Genomic DNA, 24,107 nt, shown 5'->3' with positions numbered 1-24,107 from the left:
ACGGGAAGCACACAAATTCAATTCCACCAAAAGCACACAAAAAAAAGAAAACACAATTCTATTTACACAAAAAGCAAATATAAAAGCGAAGACACAATGCAGAGCTAATACCGACTACCGAGCACACGGCAACACTTATACAATTCTACTTCACAGACGGCGCCGACAACATATACCCAAAACCAAGGAAAAGAAATACCCTCAAGGATGAGGCGAGCCTGAGGCCGAGACCGGGTCGCGCCTACCCGTCTGGTGATGAGACGCGGAGCGGCGATGGCGCCTCACTCCACGGGCCTCGCGGACAGTGTCTGGCAGGGGGTGGGAAAGGGGGCCCCCTTGGTCGCACTATCTCAGCGCGGGGGGAAACAGGAGGGGGTTGTTGATGCTCGGGGTATAGAGGATCTTTATTACCCCTGGTGTGCGTCTCCACCTCGGCCAGGACGCGCTGCCGGCCTCCCTCGGGCGTGCAGCTCCTGGCACCGACGCGAGCACCCCCTCGTCTGCCTTCGCCGCTGCCGCCTCTCCGCCTCTGGACTCTCCACCCTGGACTCTTCTTTGGGCTCTCCTCGTTCGACTCTCTTCAGCTTCTCCAGCTACTGCAGGCTTCGGGCTCCAGACTTCCACACTCTTCTCACTCTGCTGACTAACACCGTCCTTTTATCCCCCCGTAGCTTCGCCTTTGACCCCCTCCCTTTGACCTTTCACCTCGCTCCCCATTGGCCCGAGAAAAAGTGGGCGTGAAGGCTTCTTGATCCACAAATTTGCATATATCGATCGTCCTGGAGGCGGGGCCAAATCGTCCCTCGCTCACCGATTGGACGGCAAAAAGTGGGCGTGTGTCGTTTTTGATCCGTTTTTGAAGCACAAAATCCGTGATTTTGTACACGCTGTTCAACGTGCGCCCTGCACGAGTCCAACACCGGTACCCACAGCGGGGCAAGAACGGTGGCGATGCTACGGTTGCGAGGTGTGACGTGAAGGTCGTGGCGGTTGTGGTGAAGCGGTGGTTGTGGTTGTTGGTTGATGTTGTGGTTGTGGTGGTAATCATGGCGGTTGGTCCAAAATAAAGATAGTAAAAGAAAAACGGCTATCCTGAAGAGTCGCAGCTCGCATAAATGGCATGTATTCCCACTAGACAACGGGTTTGGGCCTAACTACACATGCACTTACCGAGATACCTCACCTAAGGGACCTGAATGGTGGTTTGCGAATTTGGTAACCACAACAATATATTGTTGCGAATTCGCGCCCGCCGGCGTGCGGACAGCCACGTGTCTCGAATCGCGGCACGTCGCCCACTGGACGGACAATTCAGTCGTGACCCTCTCGGACCAACGCCGGGAGCTAGTCACGGGTGGGGGTTTAACTTCACCACGATCGTGCCAATTGCCCAACCACGCAGGATAGGGTCGCTTGCCAAATTCGATCTACCTAAGTACCTGCGCGAATGGTCGACCGGGCGATCGCACCTCGCCGCAGGTCGACTCTGGAGACGGGCCGCTTGGGCAGCCCGTTTGGTGCTATCGGGATAACCGAACGGTGTTATCGCCGACCTGGACGGTTCAGATTAATTACCGGGCGTATTAAGCCCACTACGAACCCTTTACGTGAAGCAGGATGGAGGGTCAATAAAGAAATGACGAAGCGAAACGGGAAAACAGTTCACACAATGCACATTTATTACGCAACACACGGAAAGCACACATATACAGCCAAACAGTCAAAATGCACATATAGCAGTTAAAACAAAAACAATGACGCAGAGTTACTACCGAATACGCGTACACACGGCAACACTTATACAGTTCTACTTTACAGATGGCGCCAACACACATTTACTCAAAAGCAAAGGAAAGAAGCCACCCTCATAGACAAGGGGGCAGACGGGCCTGTAGGCCAATATGCGCGCGTGACCTGAAGGAACAGCCAGGCCCGTGAGACCGGGGGGGGGGGGTCCTACCCGCGTCCTCGTGACGCGTTGGCGGACGAGCCGCAGATGTGGCCGCGTGGCTGTGCTCTGACTCCGTGCTCCTTGGCGGGTTTCGTTTGGCACGACGTTTGGAGTGGGGTGGGAACGGGGCCCCCTTTTTGCACTATCTCAGCGTGGGGGAAAGGGGGAATTGTTGATGTCCTGGGGGAGGAGAATGGCTGGCTGGCTTGGGTCCCACAACGAGCGACCTCGTCGCCGACCGCCGTCCTTCTCGCCTCGGACCCGAGCTCCTTTGCCTCTTCCCGCAACTCTCCTCAGCCGACTGCAGAACCCAACTCGATGCCACACCGATGACTTCGCCACCCGACTCCACTCTCTGCCACACCGATGACTCGACTCACTCTGCCCGGCCGACACACACTGCTACTGCCACTGCCACACTCTGCCACTGCCACACTCTGCCACGATTCGCCTTGCGCTCGCCGTTTTATAGGCCGGCAGGAGAAAACAATATGCAAATATCCAGATCAGGATGACCTCGGGGGTGGAGCCATGCTCGCCAATTGGACGGAGGAAAAGTGGGCGTGAACCTCCACTGATCCTAGAATTTGCATATATCGATTTCACACAGACGCGCCTGGAGGCGGGGCTAAGCCGCTCCGCGCTTGCTAATTGGACGGATCAGAAGTGGGCGTGTAGCATTCTTGATCTGAATTCTCCCTCGGAAAGGCCACTATTTGCGCTCGTGGCTCGGTGTGTACCGCTGAACGAGCCCAAGACAGCCCGACGCTCAGTGTTCACAGGTGGTGCGGGAATGGCCATAGAAGGAGAGAGGTGAGGGTGGTGGAGGGTTTTTTGGTGGTGGTTTGATGGTTATGGTGCCTTTTGGGAATGACGGTGATGCGGTTTGCGGAAGCGAGTTGTGAAGGTAAAGGTCGTGGCTGTTGGCGTTGTTCTTGTTGTCTGAGCGTTAGAGCGTGGTTGTAGTTGGTGACGATGGCTGGCGTGGTGGTTATTGTGTGATGGCGGTTGAAACGTGGTTGGTTCAAAATAAAGATAGAACAGAAAAACGGCTATCTCAAAGCGTCGCAGCCCAAATGAATCACATGAATTCCCTCTATAAAACGGGTTTGGGGCTAACTACACATGTACTTAGAGATATCTCACCTCCGGGCCCTGAATGGTGGTTTGCAAATTTCCACAGCCGTACTTATATATATATATATATAATTCCAGCAGTGTGTGTGCGTGCGTGCGCGCGCGTGTGTGTGTGTGTGTGTGACCGCTGTTTCTCGCCAACCACTGGTCCTATCTTATTGAAACTTGCCAGCTATGTTGCTGGGGACCTGAGATTGTGCCTTTTCGAGGTTTGATATTAATCGGACAAGTGGTTCCCAAGTTATGGCCATTTATTTACCAAACCAATGACAAGACACGTTGCTACATAGGCCAGTGTGCGGCCGTCCGATGACGTCACGGGCCGTGCCGGTTACGATGGGGATCGGTGCCTTAGTTACCGTGGCGTAGGAGTGGCAATGGTTAATGGCGGTGAATGTCATGGCGAGCAAAGACAGGGAGGTAAACTTGATTTTAATTTGGATTTTAATTAGCTCTGTGTGTGTAAGTATCACAGCAGTTGTTACTTCAATGCAAGCGATAATTCGTGGAATGATGTGAACATTCCGTACGGGCACACACCACTTCTGAATAGTGATGACTCACTGTATTCCAATAATTTCTCGATTTCTTATGTGCATTTATTGATAAACACAATGCCCCAATCCAGTCGTTGTTTACAAGAGCCTGTGTGGTTGTTTGAATTTTTTTTTTGGTTTGCACGTACGGGCATGCGAGAGCGAATGAACGGCCTGTGTGGTTGTTGTTTCTGGCTCGCGGTTTGAAAGTTTTTTTGGGGGGGGTTTGCACGTACGGCCACGCACGTACGGGCACGCGAGAGCTCAGGAACGGCCTGTGTGGTTGTTTCTGGCCAGCAGCAGAATGTTTCTGGCCAAAATTCAATTCAAACAGCAGAATGTTTCTGAAAGTTTTTTTTTTTAAGTTTTTTTTTTTAAGTTTTTTTTTTTTTCGGTTTGCACGTATGGGCACACACTAGTATATATAATGCTTCATCTCAAAGCATGCTATCTTCACAATGGCTCATTCGGGCTGGTGGTATGATATCAGGTTGAAGTACCATCTCGCATAATGCACAACCTATGATGAGTGAAATATGTTTGCACCAAGCTCGTAGGATGGCCTAGGGTATGCAGACTCACCTCTAAGCTGTCTTGTCTTGGTTCAAATCCAGACCCAGCTATAAACTGTCACTCCAGTGTTTCACAGGCAAGGTGATTCATCAATGTGTGTGCCATCCCTCAAGTGGACGTGAAACAGGTGATCTGGCTGCCAGCATCCATTGGTGGACATTAAACAGTGTCCTTCACAAAGAAAGAGTACGTGAGTTATCGCCGACACTCTGGAGAAATTCCTGCCTTAAAAAGCAGAGGGCACTGCATCAGTGGCACAACTGTGCCCTCAGCCAATGATGCTACCGCTCAGCCTTGTGCTGCTTATGAACGAAGAAGAACCAAGCTCGTATCCTTGCAGTTGGTCCTTGTTCATGCCTTATGAAGCCCTTTCCAGGATGTATTCAGTGCTGATTAGTACACACTAAAGTGGGGAGAAGAACTTTTCCTTTTGATGTGTTATTGTTTGGTTCCATCCCACCATCCTCCCCCACCCCATCCCATTTTCCAGAACTGAAGATGTTGCTCAGATTTGTCACTTGCAGCTGCCGACATGCTTGTTTGGGGGTGTCGTGGATGCGGAGTTCCCCATGGAGGACTGCAATCCACACGCACAAGGTTGCTTGCAGGACTTTCAGCAATCGTACCTTTCGGCCAATGAAGGCACTGTCGGCAAACATGGCCCTCTTAAAAGAAGAAGCGATGGATAAACTACTGGGACCAGACGGAATTCCACTGGATATTTACCTGTTGAGGCAGACCAACGTAATCTGGAAATTTGATGATGAGAATAGCCTGAAGAAATGGGAAGTTTCGACGGACAAGGAAATTGGTGGCAAAAGTGAAGCATCCATTTCCCTTGGGAAGAGTGGCCGCACGTTGCTTTTCCAAGGATCTTTAAACACAGAACCTGCACGAGATGGGAAAGTACGCTACAGTGGATACTCCACCTTGCGTTCCAAGAAAGTTAAGGTGTTTGGAGTTTTGTTCTCCTCATTTGCTTGTTTGTCCTCCTTTACGAGCAGGTGTAGGTGAAGATTTGGCACATGGTGATGAGAACTCTTTTTATTTTTCCCGGACATTGTAGGGATCGTTTGGCAAGAGCAAACACTACGACTGGTCTCCTTTCAATGTCTTGCACCTTCGTGTACGTGGAGATGGACGCCCCCTGATGGTGTTTATTATTGTTGAGAATTTCTTTAGTTTGCACGACGACGATCTTTACAACTATTTCATTTATACGCGGGGTGGACCCTATTGGCAAGATGTCAAGGTAGGTTTGCTTGGAATGCATATTGTCACATCTCCGTGCAATGTACACGCGAGTACAAATCATAACTCGAGCGAAGTCGATGGCGTGCCCTCGCAAGTTCACGCACTTCCCACCTAAAGCAAACTTGAAAGATGGCAAAAGGTTCCACCAGGACTGACCCACTATCAAATTTTGGGTTAAAAAAAAAAGGTCTTCTGTTTTGAGCCCTGTAACCCCAAATCCCCACTACCTCTGGGCCATGAAATGGGGGATCAAATCCAAACAAATCGTTACATATTTCATTCACCCCGCAATGCTGATTGCATTTCCAAAGCTTCATTAAAGATGTTTAAAAAATGTGCCCGTAATTGCTTATTTTTATTTTTTGACCTTTTGACCCTACCCTAGGGGGTGGAGCCAAAAATATTGCGGTCACCCCTTCTCTTGTTTGTGGTAATCATAACTACCAAGTTTGAATTTCTGCCCAACCATTCAGGCGGAGATAGCATGACAGAGCTGTTGATATTCAAAAATTGGGGGGGGGGGAGTTTAAAAAAGGGGAGGTGTAGGCTCAAAAATTTTTTTCTCTTTCAATGACATCAGGAACTCACCTGCCACTGGGAATAATGTGCGGTGACAGGAAGCCGTGTATACTAATCTGCCAACACCTGTGCCGTTTTGTGGGTACAGGTGCATTATTTAATGTTGGAGTGGGAGACTTCTTAACTCCCCTTGATGAACCACAATCAAAATGTCAAATTGTCTGATCGTTATTTGCAGATTCCGTTTTCCAAGTTCTTTTTATCTTCTCGAGGTCGAATTCAAGATGCCCAGTCTGCAATGTGGCTCGACAAGGTAAGAGGCTACGTCGGCCTTTAATCGCATGTCTTTAGGGCGACAATACTCACACAAATGTTGTAACAATGATCTTCATGTGTTTGCTGGAGCTATACATCAAAATAAATAAATAAATAATATTCTGAGGATGCTCTATTGGCCAAAGTATCATTTCGCCCGAATGGAATGTTAAACTGGATGTTCCATCTGCTGCCATTAGTTGGTGGACATTACAGATCCCATGGTGTGTTTTGTGAAAAGTAGGTGAGCTATCACTAGGACCCTGAACAAATTACAAATACCTCTGCTAATTGACTGGGGGCAGTGCATCAGCAACACAGCTGCACCCTATCACTCAATGATGCTACATAACGAAGCAGCAGCAGCAGCTTGAATATTTCCCATCAATTCGATAAACCCAAAACCTTTCGCCCTCATACCAGACTCTAAATGGGTACTAAAGGTTATGACCACAGTTGGATGCATTGTGTCCATCAGCAGTATCTAATGGGAATCATGTCTATCAGCAGTATGTCATGGGCATTATGTCCATCAGCATCTAATGAGCATTATGTCCATCAGCAGTATTTAATGGGAATTATGTCCATCAGCAGTATCTCATGAGCATTATGTCCATCAGCAGTATCTAATGGGAATTATGTCCATCAGCAGTATCTCATGAGCATTATGTCCATCAGCAGTATCTAATGGGAATTATGTCCATCAGCAGTATCTAATGGGAATTATGTCCATCAGCAGTATCTAATGGGAATTATGTCCATCAGCAGTATCTCATGAGCATTATGTCCATCAGCAGTATCTAATGGGAATTATGTCCATCAGCAGTATCTAATGGGAATTATGTCCATCAGCAGTATCTATATGAGTACGACCGTCCAACACTTGACAGAGTGATATTTAACATCCACATCATGGAAACCTTACCCTCCAAAGAAGTACTCATTTTGCAGCATCTGCTTCTCCTGTAACAAGTGGAAACTTGTGAATTGTGGGTTGGGGAGGCAGGAGCATAATGTGTTTGTCACATCCATGAGGGTTGCCCAATTTAATGCCTGTTTCTATGAAGGTTTATATGAGGGTTTCCCAATTTAATGCCAATCTATATGAGGGTTGCCCAATTTAATGCTTGTTTCTACGAGGGTTGCCCAATTTAATGCTTGTTTCTACGAGGGTTGCCCAATTTAATGCTGGTTTCTATGAGGGTTGCCCAATTTAATGCTGGTTTCTATGAGGGTTGCCCAATTTAATGCCGTTTCTATGAGGGTTGCCCGATTTAATGCCCGTTTCTATGAGGGTAGCTTGATTTAATGCCCGTTTCTATGAGGGTAGCTTGATTTAATGCCCGTTTGAGGGTTGCCCATTTCTATGAGGGTATCTTGATTTATTGCCCGTTTCTGAGGGTTGCCCAATTTAATGCCGTTTCTATGAGGGTTGCCTGATTTAATGCCCGTTTCTATGAGGGTTGCCCAATTTAATGCCCGTTTCTATGAGGGTAGCTTAATTTAATTCCCGTTTGAGGGTTGCCCGTTTCTATGAGGGTATCTTGATTTAATGCCCGTTTCTGAGGGTTGCCCAATTTAATGCCCGTTTCTATGAGGGTAGCTTGATTTAATGCCCATTTCTATGAGGGTTGCCTGATTATTGCAGAACTCCCCCCTTCCTCCACCATTCTTTCCACTATTCTTTTCGTTCTGTTCTGTGTTCTCGCTTCTCCATGACCTTTGACCCTAACATTTGCCTGTGCCCAATATTCTTCACGGGAAAAAACTGCTCGTCAAGAGATCCAAGTCCAAATCTGGCCAATTTTGTGATCATATGCAAAATGTTGCAACCATAGGTAATCCTTCAGGGGTCCAAATAAGTATATATTCAATGGGACCAGATATAGCCTGTTGAGGGGGTGTACAGTAATAGTACAGCCCAACCTGGCAGGTTATTGGTGTGTCGCGTGCTGTGTGGCTTCACATTATCACATCGTCCGCTTCGAGTGTCTCATTTCTTCCTTGTCGCTTCATTCAGGTCACAGTGTGAATAATACGGATCTGTTTCTCGAGGGAATGGAGAAGGATTGCCCCTTCGTGACCCAAAACAATGATTTCAACATTGTAATAGATCGGGCTCAACTTATCTAACACCGCTAGCACAATCATTACATTGTTAACAGGGAATAGTTACAGTGTTGAGAGAAAGTGTACACCCCCTTTTACCATGTTTACCTTTTGTTGCCTTATAGCCTGGCATTAAACTTCATTAAATCAGACTTTTTCACCTTTATTTACACATCATAACCCATAACTTTCCAAGTGAAAAACAAATTTTACAAATTTCATAAAACTAATTAAAAATACAAAACTAGAATATCTTGGTTGGATAAGTGCCCCCCCCCCCCTCATCATAGCAATTGTAAATTAGCTCAGGTGTCAACACCTTCAAAATCACACACCAAGTTAATTAGCCTCCACCTGTGTTAAATTGTTGTGATTCTGATAACTAGCAGATACCCGTCTGCAACGGGTATGGGGGACAGGATGGATCACAATACTCAGTTACGGTAATTTCTTTGGATGTTTTGCGCCGCATTCAACAGCTCATTTTTTTTTTTTTTTTTTTTTTTTTTGTATACCTTGGTCAAGGCTCGTATGAGAGCTAACACACAACTCACAGCAAGGAGGCATGAGACAAGAGGGGCGGGAGTGGAAGGGACAAAACAGTGGGGAACAGACACATTAGGTGAACTGTGGAAGGGAGAGGGATGGGGATGGGACGGGGAACATGGCGAAGAGAAGATGGACATTTCAGGGACTTTCAGGAAGGAAAGCAGGAGAAATGAAGGAAGTGGGCTTGGGTGGATTATCGGGGGTAGAAAAGATCGAGGATTTGGATGGGGGAAGATAAGAGGTGGTGGTGAACAGCTGTTTTGAAAGCCTGGAGGGAAGAATGGGAAAGAATAGAGTGAGGAAGTTTATTCCAAAGGCGGGAAAAAGAGGAATGAAAGAGTGAAGATGAGCAGTGATTCGTGATTTTGGTAGTTTTACCAGAAGGGGGTTGTTGGTGGACCTTGAGCGCCCTGTGGAAATGTGGTGGGGACAAATCGCAGAGAGAGCAGGGGGGGCAAGGCTGGAGAGGAGTCGGTAGAAGACAGAAAGACCACCGACCAACCTGCGGTGATTGAGTGAGAGGCCCAAAGACTCAGCTTCATTGCGGGAGATGCCGATGATCTTAAAAGCCCTGGTTTCGACAGCGTGAAGCCGAGAAAGGTGGGAGGCAGGAGCACCAGCCCAGAGGGGAGAGCAGTACTCCATCAGGCTACGGACAAAAGCTTTGTAAGTGGTCAGGAGCTCAAGAGGGCCGAGGAAGGACTTAGCACGATGGAGGATTCCCAGTCGGTGACTGGCTTTTGAGGCGAGGTTGGAAATGTGACTTTCCCAGGAAAGGTCATGGCAGATAGTGAGACCTAGAAGCTTGAAAGAAAAGACTTCTTCCAGAGGATTGTTGAGAAAGTGGATGGGGGGGTTTTGTAAACGGTCCTTTCGAAGAGACATGGTGAGAGTGTGAGATTTGTCTGGATTGAAAGACATGTTCCACGTGTTGGACCAGTTTGTGATTTTATCCAGATCTGCAGTGAGTGAAGAAGCTGCTGCTTGCCGGTCTGAGGGATGACAGATGGTACGGCAGAGGGTGGAGTCGTCGGCAAAGAGAAATAGAGGATTTTCCAGAGAGTCCGAGAGATCATTGATGAAAACCAGAAAAAGAACAGGGCCCAGAACGCTACCTTGAGGAACTCCAGCCTGCACAGGAAGAGGGGATGAAAGAACTCCATTTAGGGCCACACGTTGACTGCGACAGGAGAGGAAGTCTGCGAGCCATGAGTGGAGATGGCCTTGAATACCATGGGAAGAGAGTTTGGTGAGTAGGGCAGGGTGCCAGACTGTGTCAAAAGCACGTGATGTGTCCAGGGATACGGCTCGGATTTCCTGTCTGGCATTGAGGACCTCCATCCATTGATGGGAGAGCAGAAGCAGCATATCCAGGGTAGAGTGACCTGGTCTGAAACCAAATTGATGATTGGAAATCAAGCCATTGGAGAAGAGGAAGGATTTCATGTCTGAGGCGATGATGGATTCCATCACCTTGCTGATGATTGGGAGAAGGCTGATTGGTCTGTAGTTATAGGGATCTGTTTTTGCACCTTTTTTATGCAGGGCAGTGATGTTAGCAGATTTCCAAAGATTTCCAATTTCATATTGGTGGCGTGTCTGGGTGCCCGTGGTCACGTTTGAGACCGGTCGCTTTCGATTGTTGGCCTTGACACATAGTGCCGGATGAGTAACACGAACGATTTGACGTATTCATCGTTTCTATATTTACCTCCATCAACAGATTAACAACATGGCAGGATAAAAGTCGTAAATGCTGAGTTGAACAAACGTCCTGAACTCATGGACTTAAGTAAAGCACGTCATCTGGGACCCGGCCGTCGGTTTGCCGCCACACGCTGCTGATTGTGACGGAATCGATTCCCTCTTTGAAAATTCTATCGATATTCGATTTTTTTTGAATCTATTACCTGCGTAAATTCATGGAACACATCATGTGAAGATTTCGGAAGTATGAACAGAATATGTTTGGAGAAAAGTGTGTTCGAAGTTCCAGGCTTACCCCCATTATATTATGATTACCTCCTTCACCAAGTTATGTTTTCACCCCTGTCTGTCTGGTTGTTTGTTTGTGTGCAGGATATCTCAAAAAGTTGTGGACGGATCCGGATGAAATTTTATGCACAGGTTGGGTGTGTGGCAAGGACGAACTGATTCGAGATTTTGGTGAAGATCCGAATCCGGATCCGAACACTAGAATTTTTAAAGCGATTCTTCACCATTGAGAGATCGGGCCAAAAACAATATAGTTCTGTATAGCACGATATTTCAAAAATGTAATGGGCCCGATGTGTTCTCATGGATCAGGCTGTACGTGGCGGAGGTATATGCTCAACCGAGTACCCTTATAGTTTCAGAATAAAATCAGCTGGTCCTGCCGATATCCTCTGCTGTGTAGTGCATTTCACAGCAATGACTCAACCATAAGAACCAAAGGTCTTTCAAAAGACCTCCAGGATAAAGTTGTGGAAAGGCACAGATCAGGGGATGGGTATAAAAATTTTTAAAGGCCTTGAATATCCTTTGGAGCACAATCAAAATAATCATTAAGTGGAAGGCATATGGTCCCACCAAGACCATGCGAAGATCAGGCTGTCCCTCCAAAGTGGATGACCAAGCAAGGAGACTAATCAGAGAGGCCAACAGCGACTTTTAAAGAGCTACATGCTTTTATGGCAAAGATTGCTCACTGTGTGCATGTGACAACACTATCCCAAGCACTGCACAAGTCTGGGCTGTACGGTAGGGTGGCAAGAAGGAAGCCATTACTCAAAAAAGCATGCCTTGAGTCCCGGTTGAGGTATGCAGCAAAAAACAAACAAAAAAAAAACAACCTCGAGATTCTGAAGCCATGTGGCAAAAAACATTTGTGGTCTGATGAAACCACATCTGTGGCACGATTTGAAGATTGCTGTCCGGCAACGCTTATTGTGCAACTTGACAGCTTGAACTATTTTGTACAGAATAATGGGTGTGCAAAGTTTGTGGAGACCTATCCCAACTCGGGGGGGCGTGGACACTTATCCAACCAAGATATTCTAGTTTTGTATTTTTAATTAATTTTCTGAAATTTGTAGAATTTGTTTTTCATGCGGAAGTTGTGGGTTACGACGTGGAAAAAAAGTCTGATTTAATGCAATTTAATTCCAGGCTGAGGCAACAATAGGTGAATATTTTGAAAAGGGGAGGGGGTGTGGACTTTTGAGGCACTGTATTGTATAATCATCATGACATAACTATTCCATTTTCATCAGAGATACACTTATTCGGTTATGATTTTCCTTGATCGAAGACTTTCACTTATTCTTAATTTTTTTTTTCCTCCCTCATGCTCCTTCCAGGTGAATGGCCTTGGGATTACAATGGGGGATCAAGTTTCAGGCCCTTTCAAGTTTGAAATCGATTTTATTGGCATTGCTATCGACCCAGCTCATTCTGAACATTTTGCATACGAGCTGTACGGTAAGGCAAAGTAGAATGCATGGATCATCTCCAGTCTCCACTCGGGTTCGATTCCCTTGACGTTGTCCATCTTCTGTCGATTGTACTCGGTCCTCCTTGTGCCCTCGATTGTACGAACATTTGCTGCTGGTGGAGCGGAAGCACGGTACCTTTAAAAAGTTGTCCATCTGATCCCTTACCACAAAAAAAAAGCAAACTTTGCGAGTGTGGCCTTGTCACGAGATCTTCAAAAGATCAGTTTATTTTGACGACGATGGTGCGGAATGCAATATCCAAGTTTGTTTAAGACTCGGGAGATGTGATCACCGACATCGTTCTTTTATCCAAACTCACGAGCCTGTCAAAGATGTGCAGGTTCAGTGTTTAACAGGGCTCCTTTTCAAATACCAACTATTTTTTTTTTTTTTTAGTGAATTGAGTTGCAACAATTAAAATATAGTACTGTGTTGGTATGGGCAAGTTATTTGTGGAGTTTCTCTTTGAACTGTCTGGATTCCAAAGACCCTCTGCACACACAAAAAGGACCAATTCCCCCATCATTTTCAGTTTCCTTGGTGAAGCTGATGCTTGGGAATAAGGACCCCAATTGCTTGATTGATAAGGTGCCCAAATTGATCCCAACAGGCAAACGTAGTGTTAACACAACGTTTCCAGTCTCGAGGGAGCCAATCTTCATCCATCTCAAATATCTTTAATTTTAGTTCCTCGATAACGAAGACATCAGACGGCTACCTGAGACACCTGTCAATAATTGGTGATGTGGAGGGGGGAGTGAAAAAACAAAAAAAAAACCCTTTTTAAAAAAATTGTACAGAGCCTTTGCCCAGCGAAGAGGAAAAGTGTACTTCATATTACTTTCCCATTATGACGATCACGTAAATTCGTTTTCCAAAAAAAAAAAAAAACACATGTACATTGTAAAAGATAATAATCAACCATTCCATACTATTTGTCCTTGTAATGAAAAAAACACGAATGGGTTTTAACCAGATGGACTGTTTGGAGTCCCAGGTATATTGGCATGCGATTCCTCCATGGTGAAAGCAATTAATCGCACAGTCCGAGTGGTTATATCCTGAAGTGAGATTTTTTTCAAACAATGCAATCAATGACAAAATTAATTATGTCAACGGTCGGGTTTCCGACTACGATATTCATGCTAAATTATTTGGCAAATGAAAGTTTGATGGTGTTGAATATCCTGCCGGTTGCATCATTACTGTCGCGCATTGGAACCCCAATGGCCTGCTCTTGCAAAGGCAAGAGACACCCACAGCAAGAAGATAGGACGAAGTACAGGGTATCCAAGGCCCACGAGAATGACGCAGCAATGTTGAGCGACGTGCAATCATGTTGCCATCGGCACGGACGGTGTGAAGTTCAAGGAAGTAAAGTACCATTCGAGAGGAAAAGCAAAACGGATGAGAACGCAGTGGTCGTGAAATAGCACCAATGGTTTCCAACAGGTGTACAAGTAAAACGTTGTATAAATCTTTATTCTTTGTATTATCTGGAAATGCCATGGGGTTCTTATTACAGAAGACACCAAAGCAAGGTCAAAAGGTCACGTGCAAGCATATTCTCATCGCAAAACACCATCGCTGATCAATTCCAACAACAACAACAACAACAAAAAAAAAAGAAGCCGCTTACAGTTGGGAAAAGGACATTCAGCAAAACACTCAGGGATGGAATTTCAGTCCGTGGCATTACATGAACCAGCCTCGCTCCCACCAACTAACATTCGATTTGACTCGGGGATTACAAAAACAAGACACCATCACGTTGGCAAAACTTGTAGATGTAAAAAAAAAAAAAAAAAAGGCAAAGGCATAAAATAAGGAGATCGATTCCGAATGAACAATCATTCAAAGTCAGACCCCCCCCCCCCAGCGAGATGCGTCAACTGCGGAAACGAAAAACAAAAGGCCGAACGGGCAGAGGCGATCAAACTTGAGGCGGCCGGGTGCACCGCCGTAGCGTTCAAAGTATTTTGTGGACTCGATCTCAAAACGAACATTTTACTTCGATCTCCAGTGGAAACCACCTCGAGGGCATGCAGTTCCATCCATCCCATGGAAGTGAAAACGATTCGCATGAAATTGAAATGTTTCTCCAAATATCGTCTTATTATTTCGTAAAGAAGAAAAAAAAACCAAAAACGACAAATAACTCTTACCTCTTAACGTACACCCGTTGAGAGTAGAATTCGCCATCCGGGCGTGTTCATGCTGCAGGTGTGGCGGTGCGTGGACCGCGACCTTACGGCCACAGCACACCCCGCGTGGAAGCAAGGTCACATGTCACGCTGCGACTCAAAAGGTGCGTTTGCACAGCCTTCTCAAATAAATTTCATTCTCTATGTCGATTATTAATTAAATTGCATTCCTGTACACTTTGGTTCTGAAACAAATGCACTTCCGAAGGAATTATACCACTAAACCCAACAAAATCGATGTAAGTTGTTTGAATTATTTTAATAAAATATATAGGTTTGACTTTATTCTGTAACTAATCTCCTTTAAAAGCACAAGTTAGTTTGATTACAAACCGAGTAACCAATTGGTACGTGTCGCGGGTGTCCGTTGCGTTCAGTGGGTGGCATACAGTGTACCTACGTGTGACAATTTCGCTCTCCTTCAGAACAGGTTTGAGAGCAAACAAGCAAAAAGCAACGAAAAGGCAAGTAATGTGTAAACGAAATTTAATGGTGGCGTGGTTATGACGTACCGCCTAAAGATGCTTCGATATATCTGTCCAACATTTGGCCTTTCAGATACAAGTATGCACTTTTCCGACTCGACCTACTATCTTACATATTTGACAAATGGCCGAGTACAAGAACTTGAGACTACGTCGAGAAATCCCGAGAATAGTTTACACCACGCCCGAGTGTCCAGTGGAACCGGGGTAGGCTGGCAGTGAAGTTCCGTCAGCGTTCACTATGAAAGGCCACAAGGGAGGAAAGGGGAGAGGTGGTAGCGGCTGGTAAGCAATTCGCGAATGGCAAAATTTATGCGCTCAGACACCCCAGGAGGTTCGCCGAGCCACATGTCCGACTTTGTACGTCATCACGTCAGATGGCTTCTGGTGCAATTCCAGTCGTGTTTGACGGGCTTTTTATAATGAGCAGTCTGTGGCGTTCGAGTCACGGCCAACACACTCCACCGAGATATGGCATCAACGCGAGAGAGAAAAAAAGAATTAAACTGCCGTGTAAAAGAAAAAAGAAAAAAAAAAAAGGCAAACCTGTTCAAAAACATCGAAAATGTCATCAACATCTTCAAACAACTTTGTTGTCACGAAAAGCCCTTGATTTGATAAGTAGAATGGATTAGCATTCTTTATCTGAGACAACAATTCCTCCTGAGTTAGGATGCCTCCAAGAGAGGGAGTGCATCAAGGCAACGTGACTTTCACCACCTTTAGAAATAGCCCAACAATGAACACCCTTCAACCGACCACAAGGTGCGAGCAAGCACTGTCCGAAACAAGGTTACACTACATTGCCAAAATCTGCATGGACTCTGTTGTACCGGACGCAGGTTACATCCTTCGACAAGCTTCCACCGAACTGCTGCACTGTGGTAACGCGTCCTTTTGACAAGATGTTATTGCCAAAGACAAGACTCGAGGGGACTCGACTGAAACTGTCTGTTACTGGTCACGCTCTTCAGGATGCTCCGCGAGCATATACCGACGGACCAAGATGGAATCCCCATTTGCATCTTCGCTTCGCGGTGGAGTCCACTCTGGCTGCTCGAGCGCCCTGTTCATGTACTTCCTGTTAAACAACCAAAGGTAAGCCGAATAAAAAATGCTGTGCACAAATGTCAACAATCATTTTGATCCCACAACGTTCAACAAGGTCTGTACCTCACAGTACTTCAATGTCGCAAAGCTATTTTATTCTCGGATTCACACATGCCGGTAGTTTTCAAGAAATGGACGACACTTTGGAGCTCCGTTTAAGTAAATTGTTCAGAAGCGGTTCGGCAATGCACGCTTGTTTCATGAACACTCTGCCCTTCATTCCGTAATTGCATGCTACCCGAGATAAGAGCTCTGGTATGAGGTTTGATCCCCGGTTAAGCTAAATATTACTCAGCAGTTCCGATCTGATGACGACCGTTGCACTCTGTGCGGGAAGAATATCCCTTATGGAGGATACAAAGCCAAATGCAAGTTCCACATTGCGGAAGCAAAACGTCCGCTGGTATCCTCTTCAACACAGGATCTTCGGGTTGATACTGTGGCCACAAGCAAAGAAAAACCAAATGCATAATGCAGCCGGTGGGGAAACGAAATGAACTGGAAGGGCACTCGGTAGAGCGCATACCTCCGCCCCGTAAGGCCTGATCCACGAGAACACATCTGGTCCAATGCATTTTTTTTTTGAGATAATCGTGCTATATAACGTTTTGAGCCCTATCTCTCAATGGTGAAGAATCACTTTAAAAATTATAGTCGTCGGATCCAGATCTTCACCAAAATCTAATCAGTTCGTCCTTGTCACACACCCAACCTGTCCACAAAATTTCATCCTGATCCGTCTGCAACTTTTTGAGACATCCTGTACACAAACAAAGACAGAAAGGGGTGAAAACATACATCCTTCACCTTCGGTGGCGGAGGTAACAACTTTGGGGAATTTCTGCCCATCCGTTTAGGAGGAGATGGCGCGACGGATGCATCGATGGAGCAGATTACAATATTCCCCATTTTTACTTTTTCAAAACGCGCAGGGATAATAAAAATACACCACACGTTCCAGCTCGGCTGTTGTCGCTGCGCTGCACCAGAAGAGTTCAAAATGACTTCGCGCCAAAACAATAATTAGCAAGTGCAATGTGAAATTGATCGATCATGAAGCAAAGTAACAAACGAGCCGTTCGGCACAACTTTCAAAGCTTGTCCAGTTCGGAGGTACAGAAACAACAGGTGGACCATTTCGCCACATCATTTCCCTGTTATTTATCATTTCCTCGCATCCCAGCACCAATTATAGGAAATGGTGTGTATGGGCCGGTCCCATCGTTGGTGCAAGTCTACGTTCGAGTTGGTGGTGGATAATCAACTGCAATAAATAAATGACACAAATTACTGAAACTTATCGCTGGGGATCCGAGGGTTTGACCAAGGCAACGTTGTTTTTACTTGCAAAACCAATTTAAAGTGTGGGCTTCTCATCCAAAAATGGCGCGTCGGCCTCGCATATCGGCCGAGAACGATTTTATCCAACCCGAGGTTCAACGATATAATCAAATAATATTAAAACAAAGAAATACTGGAGTATCTACATCCGATTGTGTGTGATGTAAAAGGCAATCAAACAGAACAGTAACACATACTTGCGAGCCTGTTGGAGCAGCTGCTGCTTGCGTTGTTGGAGCATATGTTGTCGCTCTTCTGCAGACTTTGAGAAACGGCTGCCCGTTTCATTGAGGTTCCCAAGCGCTTCATACATGTCGCACATTTCCATCGCCATTGTGCCGTCGGCCTCCACACTGGCAGCCTCAGCACCCATGACTTTGGTGATAGCGGCCTGCCCTTTAGGAATTTCCAGGGAACCCCCAGAGGAAGGGTTCTCCACAGAACCTGCATTCGTTGACTCGGTCACTTCTGTAGGTTCAATCAAGTCGGTCTGAAAATTAAACAAACGAATGCTGTAACGTTGACGGAACCGGTTCATTCCAAAAGACAAAGCTGTACAAATCAGACATGCCAGCGGATATGGAGGGTAAGCGGGGGGGGGGGGCTTCATTCCAAGATATTCCTATAACTTCCACTCCAATGCAATTAATGTATAGCTAACTCACAACCCTTAAGGACCAACCACCTACAAACAGAAAAATGGTAAAAAAAAAAAAAAAAAATTTTTACAACCCTTCCAGCAGGCATATGTATTATGTGGATAACCAATTAATCATGTGAAGTCACATTATTTCAATAATTAGAAAGCAACTGAAAATGCAAAGCCCGTCCACATCCGCTTTGTATTCAAACTGCTTCTTCTTCCGTATGCTAAACATGACAAAAACAGCTAAAAAAAAAAAAAAAGATAATTTTACATGACCTTGACCTTTGATTTTTTTTTTTAAGATCCAATCGGATTCTAGCTTTTGATTAATGAACCAATTCAGTGAGACCCAATATGCAAATTCTTAAAATCTCAGGTCAATTAGATGAAAATTGACGACTTTATGTGACGTTGCCCTTCTGACCAAATTCTTAATTTTTATCCTCCATATTCTCATAATAAAGCTTTTTTTTGAAAATTTGATAAAGGCTCAAATGTTGTGATGCAATGGCCTCAACAGACACGGGCACGGGCACAGGCGCGCACGCACGCACGCACGCACGCACGCACGCACGCACGCACGCACGCACGCACGCACGCACACACACACACACACACACACACACACACACACACACACACACACACACACACACACACACGATTGCAAAACCCCATCGCCTGCTGCGTGGGGGACAGGCTGACTCGAGTGAACTTGATGGCGTACTATCGCAAATCCCCACGCGTCCCACCCAAAGCAAAGTTGTAATATGGCAAAAAAGTTCGACCAGAAATGACCCAATATCAAATTGAGAATTTTTTGTTTCCCCCCGCTTTGACCCGTGACCCTAAGTTCCCACCCCAGGGGCATGAACCTGGGGTCAAATCCCCCCAAAAATTACATATTTCATGCTACATTAAAAACATTACATAAAAACAATGTTAACTGCATATACAAAGTTTCATTAAAAGATGTTGAAAAATGTGCCTGAAATTACATTTTTTTGGAATTTGACCTTTTGACCCTGCATCAGGGAAAAAAGGGGGGGGGGTCTAAATGATGCTGCTCGTGCACCTTCTTGCTATGTGGTTATAACTAGCAAGTTTGGTGAATTTCTACACAACCGTTTAGGAGGAGATAACATGACTGACAGACAGCCAGAGCAGATTACAATATCCCCACCCCTCCCACTTTAAAAAAATGTTTTTAGCAGTGGGGATAATCAATCCTGCAGGTGCACAGTCACATTCTTCTCACAGATCATAAAAAAAAAGCATCACTTCAACGTTGGAAGACAAATATTTCGAAAAACACTGCCTCGTCTCCTTCTCCACCATCCTTTAACGCGTGCGTGACTGAGCAACTCTTACATCTTTGTTTCCTTGGGTGAGAGTAAATATATTTTACTTTCACCAAAATTTATTGTGTGAAATACAACTGTTTGATGTGTGCGAGTCATTTGTTGACCACCCAGAGCCTGACTTCCCCGCGTGTAGCGCTAGTAATCGTGCCGTAAAGATGGCTGCCCCACCACAAGTGTCAGAAGTTATCATGATTTTGCTTCGTGAAGGTGTCAAAGCGTGTGACATCCTTTAGGGAATGACTGCACAATGTGGTCCAAATAATCAGAGAAAAATGTATGTACGCTTTTTAAAAGGATGGACGAGTGAGCGATGAATGGCCGAGGCGACCGGTGCCCGTTGAAGCAGAGGTTGTGATCAGCCTTGGCAGCAGACCGATACGTGAGGATAGACGTGTATCAATGGACCACACAGCCGCCTTCATAGATCCATCGTATGGTAGAGTACACACTATATATAATCTGTACAAGTCTCGGTTTCTGTGAAGTATGTGCTCTGTGGCTCCCAAACATGCTCACTGATGAATACACACACGTTTGTGAATATGCAGGAAAAAATTTTTTTTTTTTACATCGCACATAATCACACACAACCAAAGCGTTTGTTTATGAACCTGAGAGTTCAGCTCTCTAACATTGGAACTTCAACGATGACGAGGGGCTGACAGGATGGCTTAGAGGTATGCACACTTGCCTACAAGCTGTCCAGCCTGGGTTTTAAATCCTGACCGAGCTATAAACTATCATCCTGGTGTTTCGCAGGCAGGGCGATTCATCAATGTGTGTGGGCAGTCCCTCGGTTGGACGTTCAACCGGGTTGTCCCGTTTCTCAGCATTCGTTGGTGGACGGAAAAGATCCTACTGTGTCCTTCGCGAAGATTAGGCGAGCGTCGTCGGCACCCTGAACAAATTCCTGCTCTAACCAGCAGAGGGCACTGCATCAGCGGCACAGTCGCACCCTCAGCCAATGATGCTACCCCCACAGCATTGTGCTACATACAAAGAAGAAGTGATGATGAGGAGCTCCAAGAGGTGGACCAGCATCGGATAAGGAACTATCAGGACCGTGTCAAAAAATAAAATGGTCTTCCCCACCGGTGAAGGGTATTTGATGGGAAATTCAGAACTGTACTTTACTGATCAACTTGTCTTCTTCCATTGTACAAAAAAAAAATTAAAATTAAATACATACCACCCATTTCACACATCTCGTACATTTTAACCAAGATGAGAAAGCAGGCCGTGCTCAAACACAGCTACCGTCATCAACACACCTGCTGCAATGGAAAAGGAATTTCAACTCGTCCTTCCAAGATATTATCCGTGGTCAGTTCGACAGACCGTGTCAGTTGAAGGTCTTGCATGATGATGTGATGCGGAACTTGTGGAAGCACAGCTTGGATTTGATGTATCTGGGGGAAAATTTGGGTTAAAACCACAAATCAGAAATGATAATTTGTATCAAAGCCGTACATGGAATCAATTTCAAGTTCAACCACGGCAAAGGTTATTCCTCAGAATAAATGTCTCATTTCCAGAAATAAAAAAATAAACTACATGGTGCATGTGTAATGAGTGAGGAAATATGAAAATGGGGGGAGAGAAGGGGTTGGAGGGATGATAGCTGAAAATGGATACCAAGCGAGTCATCCTGCGCAGCTGAATGCAATGACTACCTTTCATAGCCATTAAACATGTGTGTGTACACACACACACACACACACACACACGACGATTCACCAACAAGCGATGAAACCGGTCAGGCAGCTGAAAGGGTATGGTGGCATTGGGATTCTCATGTGTGTACCATTTGTGAACATCTTTACAGTGTCGAGGAACTCTGGGAAGGGTTTGAAACAGCAAGGGGCTTACCTTAGGTAGCTTTTCATGGTTGCTTTTTGCAGCTTTCTTCAGCTGGAAGAGCATGAGAGGAGTGTGTGTGTGTATATATAATCTCACCTGCTCAGAGATCACATCCACAAAAAGGTGGCTAACCACACCAAGAACCGCAGAGCCAATTCTGAGCAGTTGGAGAACATTCGCCATTGGACTTAATTTTTTTTTTTTTTTTAAAGGGACTCGTACCACAATGTTGTTGATGGGAAAACAAACTTTATTTAAAATTTACGCAATTTTCTCAAATTACACCCATTACCTTAAACCTATCCTTTACTTAGCATATATACAAAATCTACAGTTCACAAAACATGTCAGCACAATCTCTGGATTCTGAAACCAGGGCAGGAGTTACTGAACGTGGGTGTGCTGAGATAATGCATCAAGCAGTCGAGTGACCAGTCGAGTGGGGGGGGGGGGGGTCGCAACTTTTTTCACAAAAGTCAAATGTGATGTAGTAGACGAAGTCATGCCAGGAGAACACATTATAAGATGAGTGTGTGAAGTGGTGCTGACAAACGATGCTTTTTGTTAAACATTTCCGGTATAGTCCACAAAGGTCACCAGAGCCAGAGGAGCAGCCGTGGTGTCATACCCCCACAGAAGCCGACTCCCTCCCGCCTCACTTCTGGCACTCGGCACGACGGACCGCACAGGCCTTGCAGGAACTACATGCGCCAAACAGCAAAGCGTCAAAGTGCCGAGTCGGCCCATGCTGAGACCAGCGGTTCCAACAAACGTCCAAGATTCTCAAAAAGGTCCTCGTATCAAAGGGAAAGTGTTCCCAGTGTCGCAGCATTTGATAGAATCCACTTCCCCAGCGAGCAAGCAAAGTGTTCCCAGCTAAGCGACGTCACCAGCATCTCTCCCCGAGTGTGCTGTTTTTATTTTTTATCATCTCACCATCGAAGGCGAAGCCATTCTCTCTGCGCACACAGGAACTTTGCTCTCTCTCACTTCTCGCTCTCATTCACACACTTTTATATCCGATGCTACAGGGACACCTTTGCCTCTATAAAGCCCAGCTTCTTTTGGAAAAGTCTTTAATTGGCCATTCACCCATACCATTGTCCAATAAGGAAGACCCCTTCTGTGTTTTTTTATTTTAATGGAGACCGGTTAGTCATATGCTTGCGAAACCACATATCGGTTTGTTTGTTTTTACTACGATTATCAACCCAGTTCACATTTTGCTAAGTCTTTTTACTTTACTAGCATTACACATTCTGAACGACGACGACAAAGCAACAGTGACCGTGCGGGTTCTAAATTACAAGTCCCATAAAAATAATAATTTATATAAATCAACTGCACCATTCCATCAAAGCAAAACATCACAAAATACAGAAATTCTCACATTTTAACAACATTTTTTTTTTCCCCATCAATACCATTTCATAACTATCCCCTGCAAATTGAACACATCCAGGTGCCTCTAAAATCAAGTACAAGCACAATAAGAAACTAGAACGACACTCTGTAGAGCACATACCGCGGCCAGGCTGAACAGTTCACGTTTTATATCCCACTGATAGGCCGGATCTGGATCCGGACCTGAACCAAAACCTAATCGGCTTGTTTTGGTTACCGAACAAACTCATCCACCTAGCTTTGGCTGAATCCATCCCCAACTTGAGATATCGTGCTATTTATCGTTTTTCGCCCCAACTCTCAATGGTGAAGAATCACTTTAAAAAAATTCTCACGTCTGGATTCAGATCTTCGCCAAAAATCGACCGCTGCTCCAAGATGGAAAAAAAAGGTTACATTTGATAGAATCCACTACCCAGACATAGCAGGTTCAAAAAAAAAAAGAAAATCAATGTGGAATAGGCATCTCGAAGGTGGAGACCATGCAAGTACTTGCTTATGCTAACAAGCAGAAGCAGGTTGACAGCTCGGGTAATACAACGGTGAACAACACTGGTCCTAATCGGTGTCGAGCGTTCTTCAGGTTGAACATTTGTTCAACTACAAACATGGCAGTAACAACATAAACATGGCACACCTGGGAGAGAGTCAGTTTTGTTTGAGGCCAAGGGAACTATTGCGATTCAATGAGCAGCCCATAAATCGGACGTTACAGAAATGGCCGAGTGCAAGTCAATGGAAATTGGCAAAATACAAAATAAAAATAAAAAACATTCATGAAGGGAAGGTCACCAGACTCTTGGAATAATGGTTGGAGCGTCCGCTCCGAGTCTGGGAGGTCGATGGTTCAAACCCACAGCCGAGTCGTACTAAAGACATTAAAAACGGTACGTGCTGCTTCCTTGCTCGACGCTCAACATTTAAAATAACAACAGCACAAACAATCAACCCTAAGTTAGCAGTGGGAGATTTCTCTTTAATTTCCCCCACTGAGTGCAGAGAGAAAAGAGAGCGTAAAGACGTCGTCACCGGTACGCAGCATTTATCCTTTGTAGATCGGAACTTACTTCACGTCCCCAAACGTCGGTGGGCTGGTTTTGCCTGAAATAAAGTCCGGTGTTGTCTCATGCCTCTGTATACGTGTGGGTGTGTGATTTGTGTCGCAGCTTCTTCATGAGCCTTAGACTGTGCAGAAAAAAAAACATACACGTAAATCAGGAAAGCAGTGGAAGTCGATATTTTTTATAAATTAAATTGGGAGGTGTGGGGGGAGG

At 45.4% G+C, this 24,107-nt stretch overlaps 2 protein-coding genes across 5 annotated transcripts in view; one reads left to right on the top strand and one right to left on the bottom strand.

Moving 5' to 3' along the window:
- The window catches only part of LOC147022438 (complex I intermediate-associated protein 30, mitochondrial-like), a 37,998-nt gene extending 23,431 nt beyond the window's left edge, over positions 1-14,567 (top strand). For all 3 annotated transcript variants that reach the window (XM_085893321.1, XM_085893322.1, XM_085893320.1), the window contains 4 exons: positions 4,688-5,148; positions 5,264-5,449; positions 6,209-6,283; positions 12,285-14,567. In XM_085893321.1, the coding sequence (XP_085749447.1) occupies positions 4,688-5,148; positions 5,264-5,449; positions 6,209-6,283; positions 12,285-12,419 (857 nt within the window). In that variant the 3' untranslated portion in view covers positions 12,420-14,567. The remainder of the gene's footprint in view (positions 1-4,687; positions 5,149-5,263; positions 5,450-6,208; positions 6,284-12,284) is intronic.
- AMFR (autocrine motility factor receptor) overlaps positions 13,884-24,107 on the bottom strand; it is a 31,289-nt gene continuing 21,065 nt past the window's right edge. The window contains exons 11-13 of one of the 2 annotated variants that reach the window (XM_085893318.1): positions 20,841-20,978; positions 17,757-18,049; positions 13,884-16,189 (exon numbers count right to left, since the gene is read on the bottom strand). In XM_085893318.1, coding sequence (XP_085749444.1) covers positions 16,063-16,189; positions 17,757-18,049; positions 20,841-20,978 — 558 coding nt within the window. In that variant the 3' untranslated portion in view covers positions 13,884-16,062. The other variant, XM_085893319.1, reaches the window with a different exon arrangement.

Source organism: Eptatretus burgeri, chromosome 8 (genome assembly GCF_056783735.1).
Source record: "Eptatretus burgeri isolate ZD-2024b chromosome 8, Ebu_testis_v1, whole genome shotgun sequence".
NCBI lineage: Eukaryota > Metazoa > Chordata > Myxini > Myxiniformes > Myxinidae > Eptatretus > Eptatretus burgeri.
Note: the sequence above shows the minus strand (reverse complement) of the source record. Positions and strands in the feature narration are given on the sequence as shown.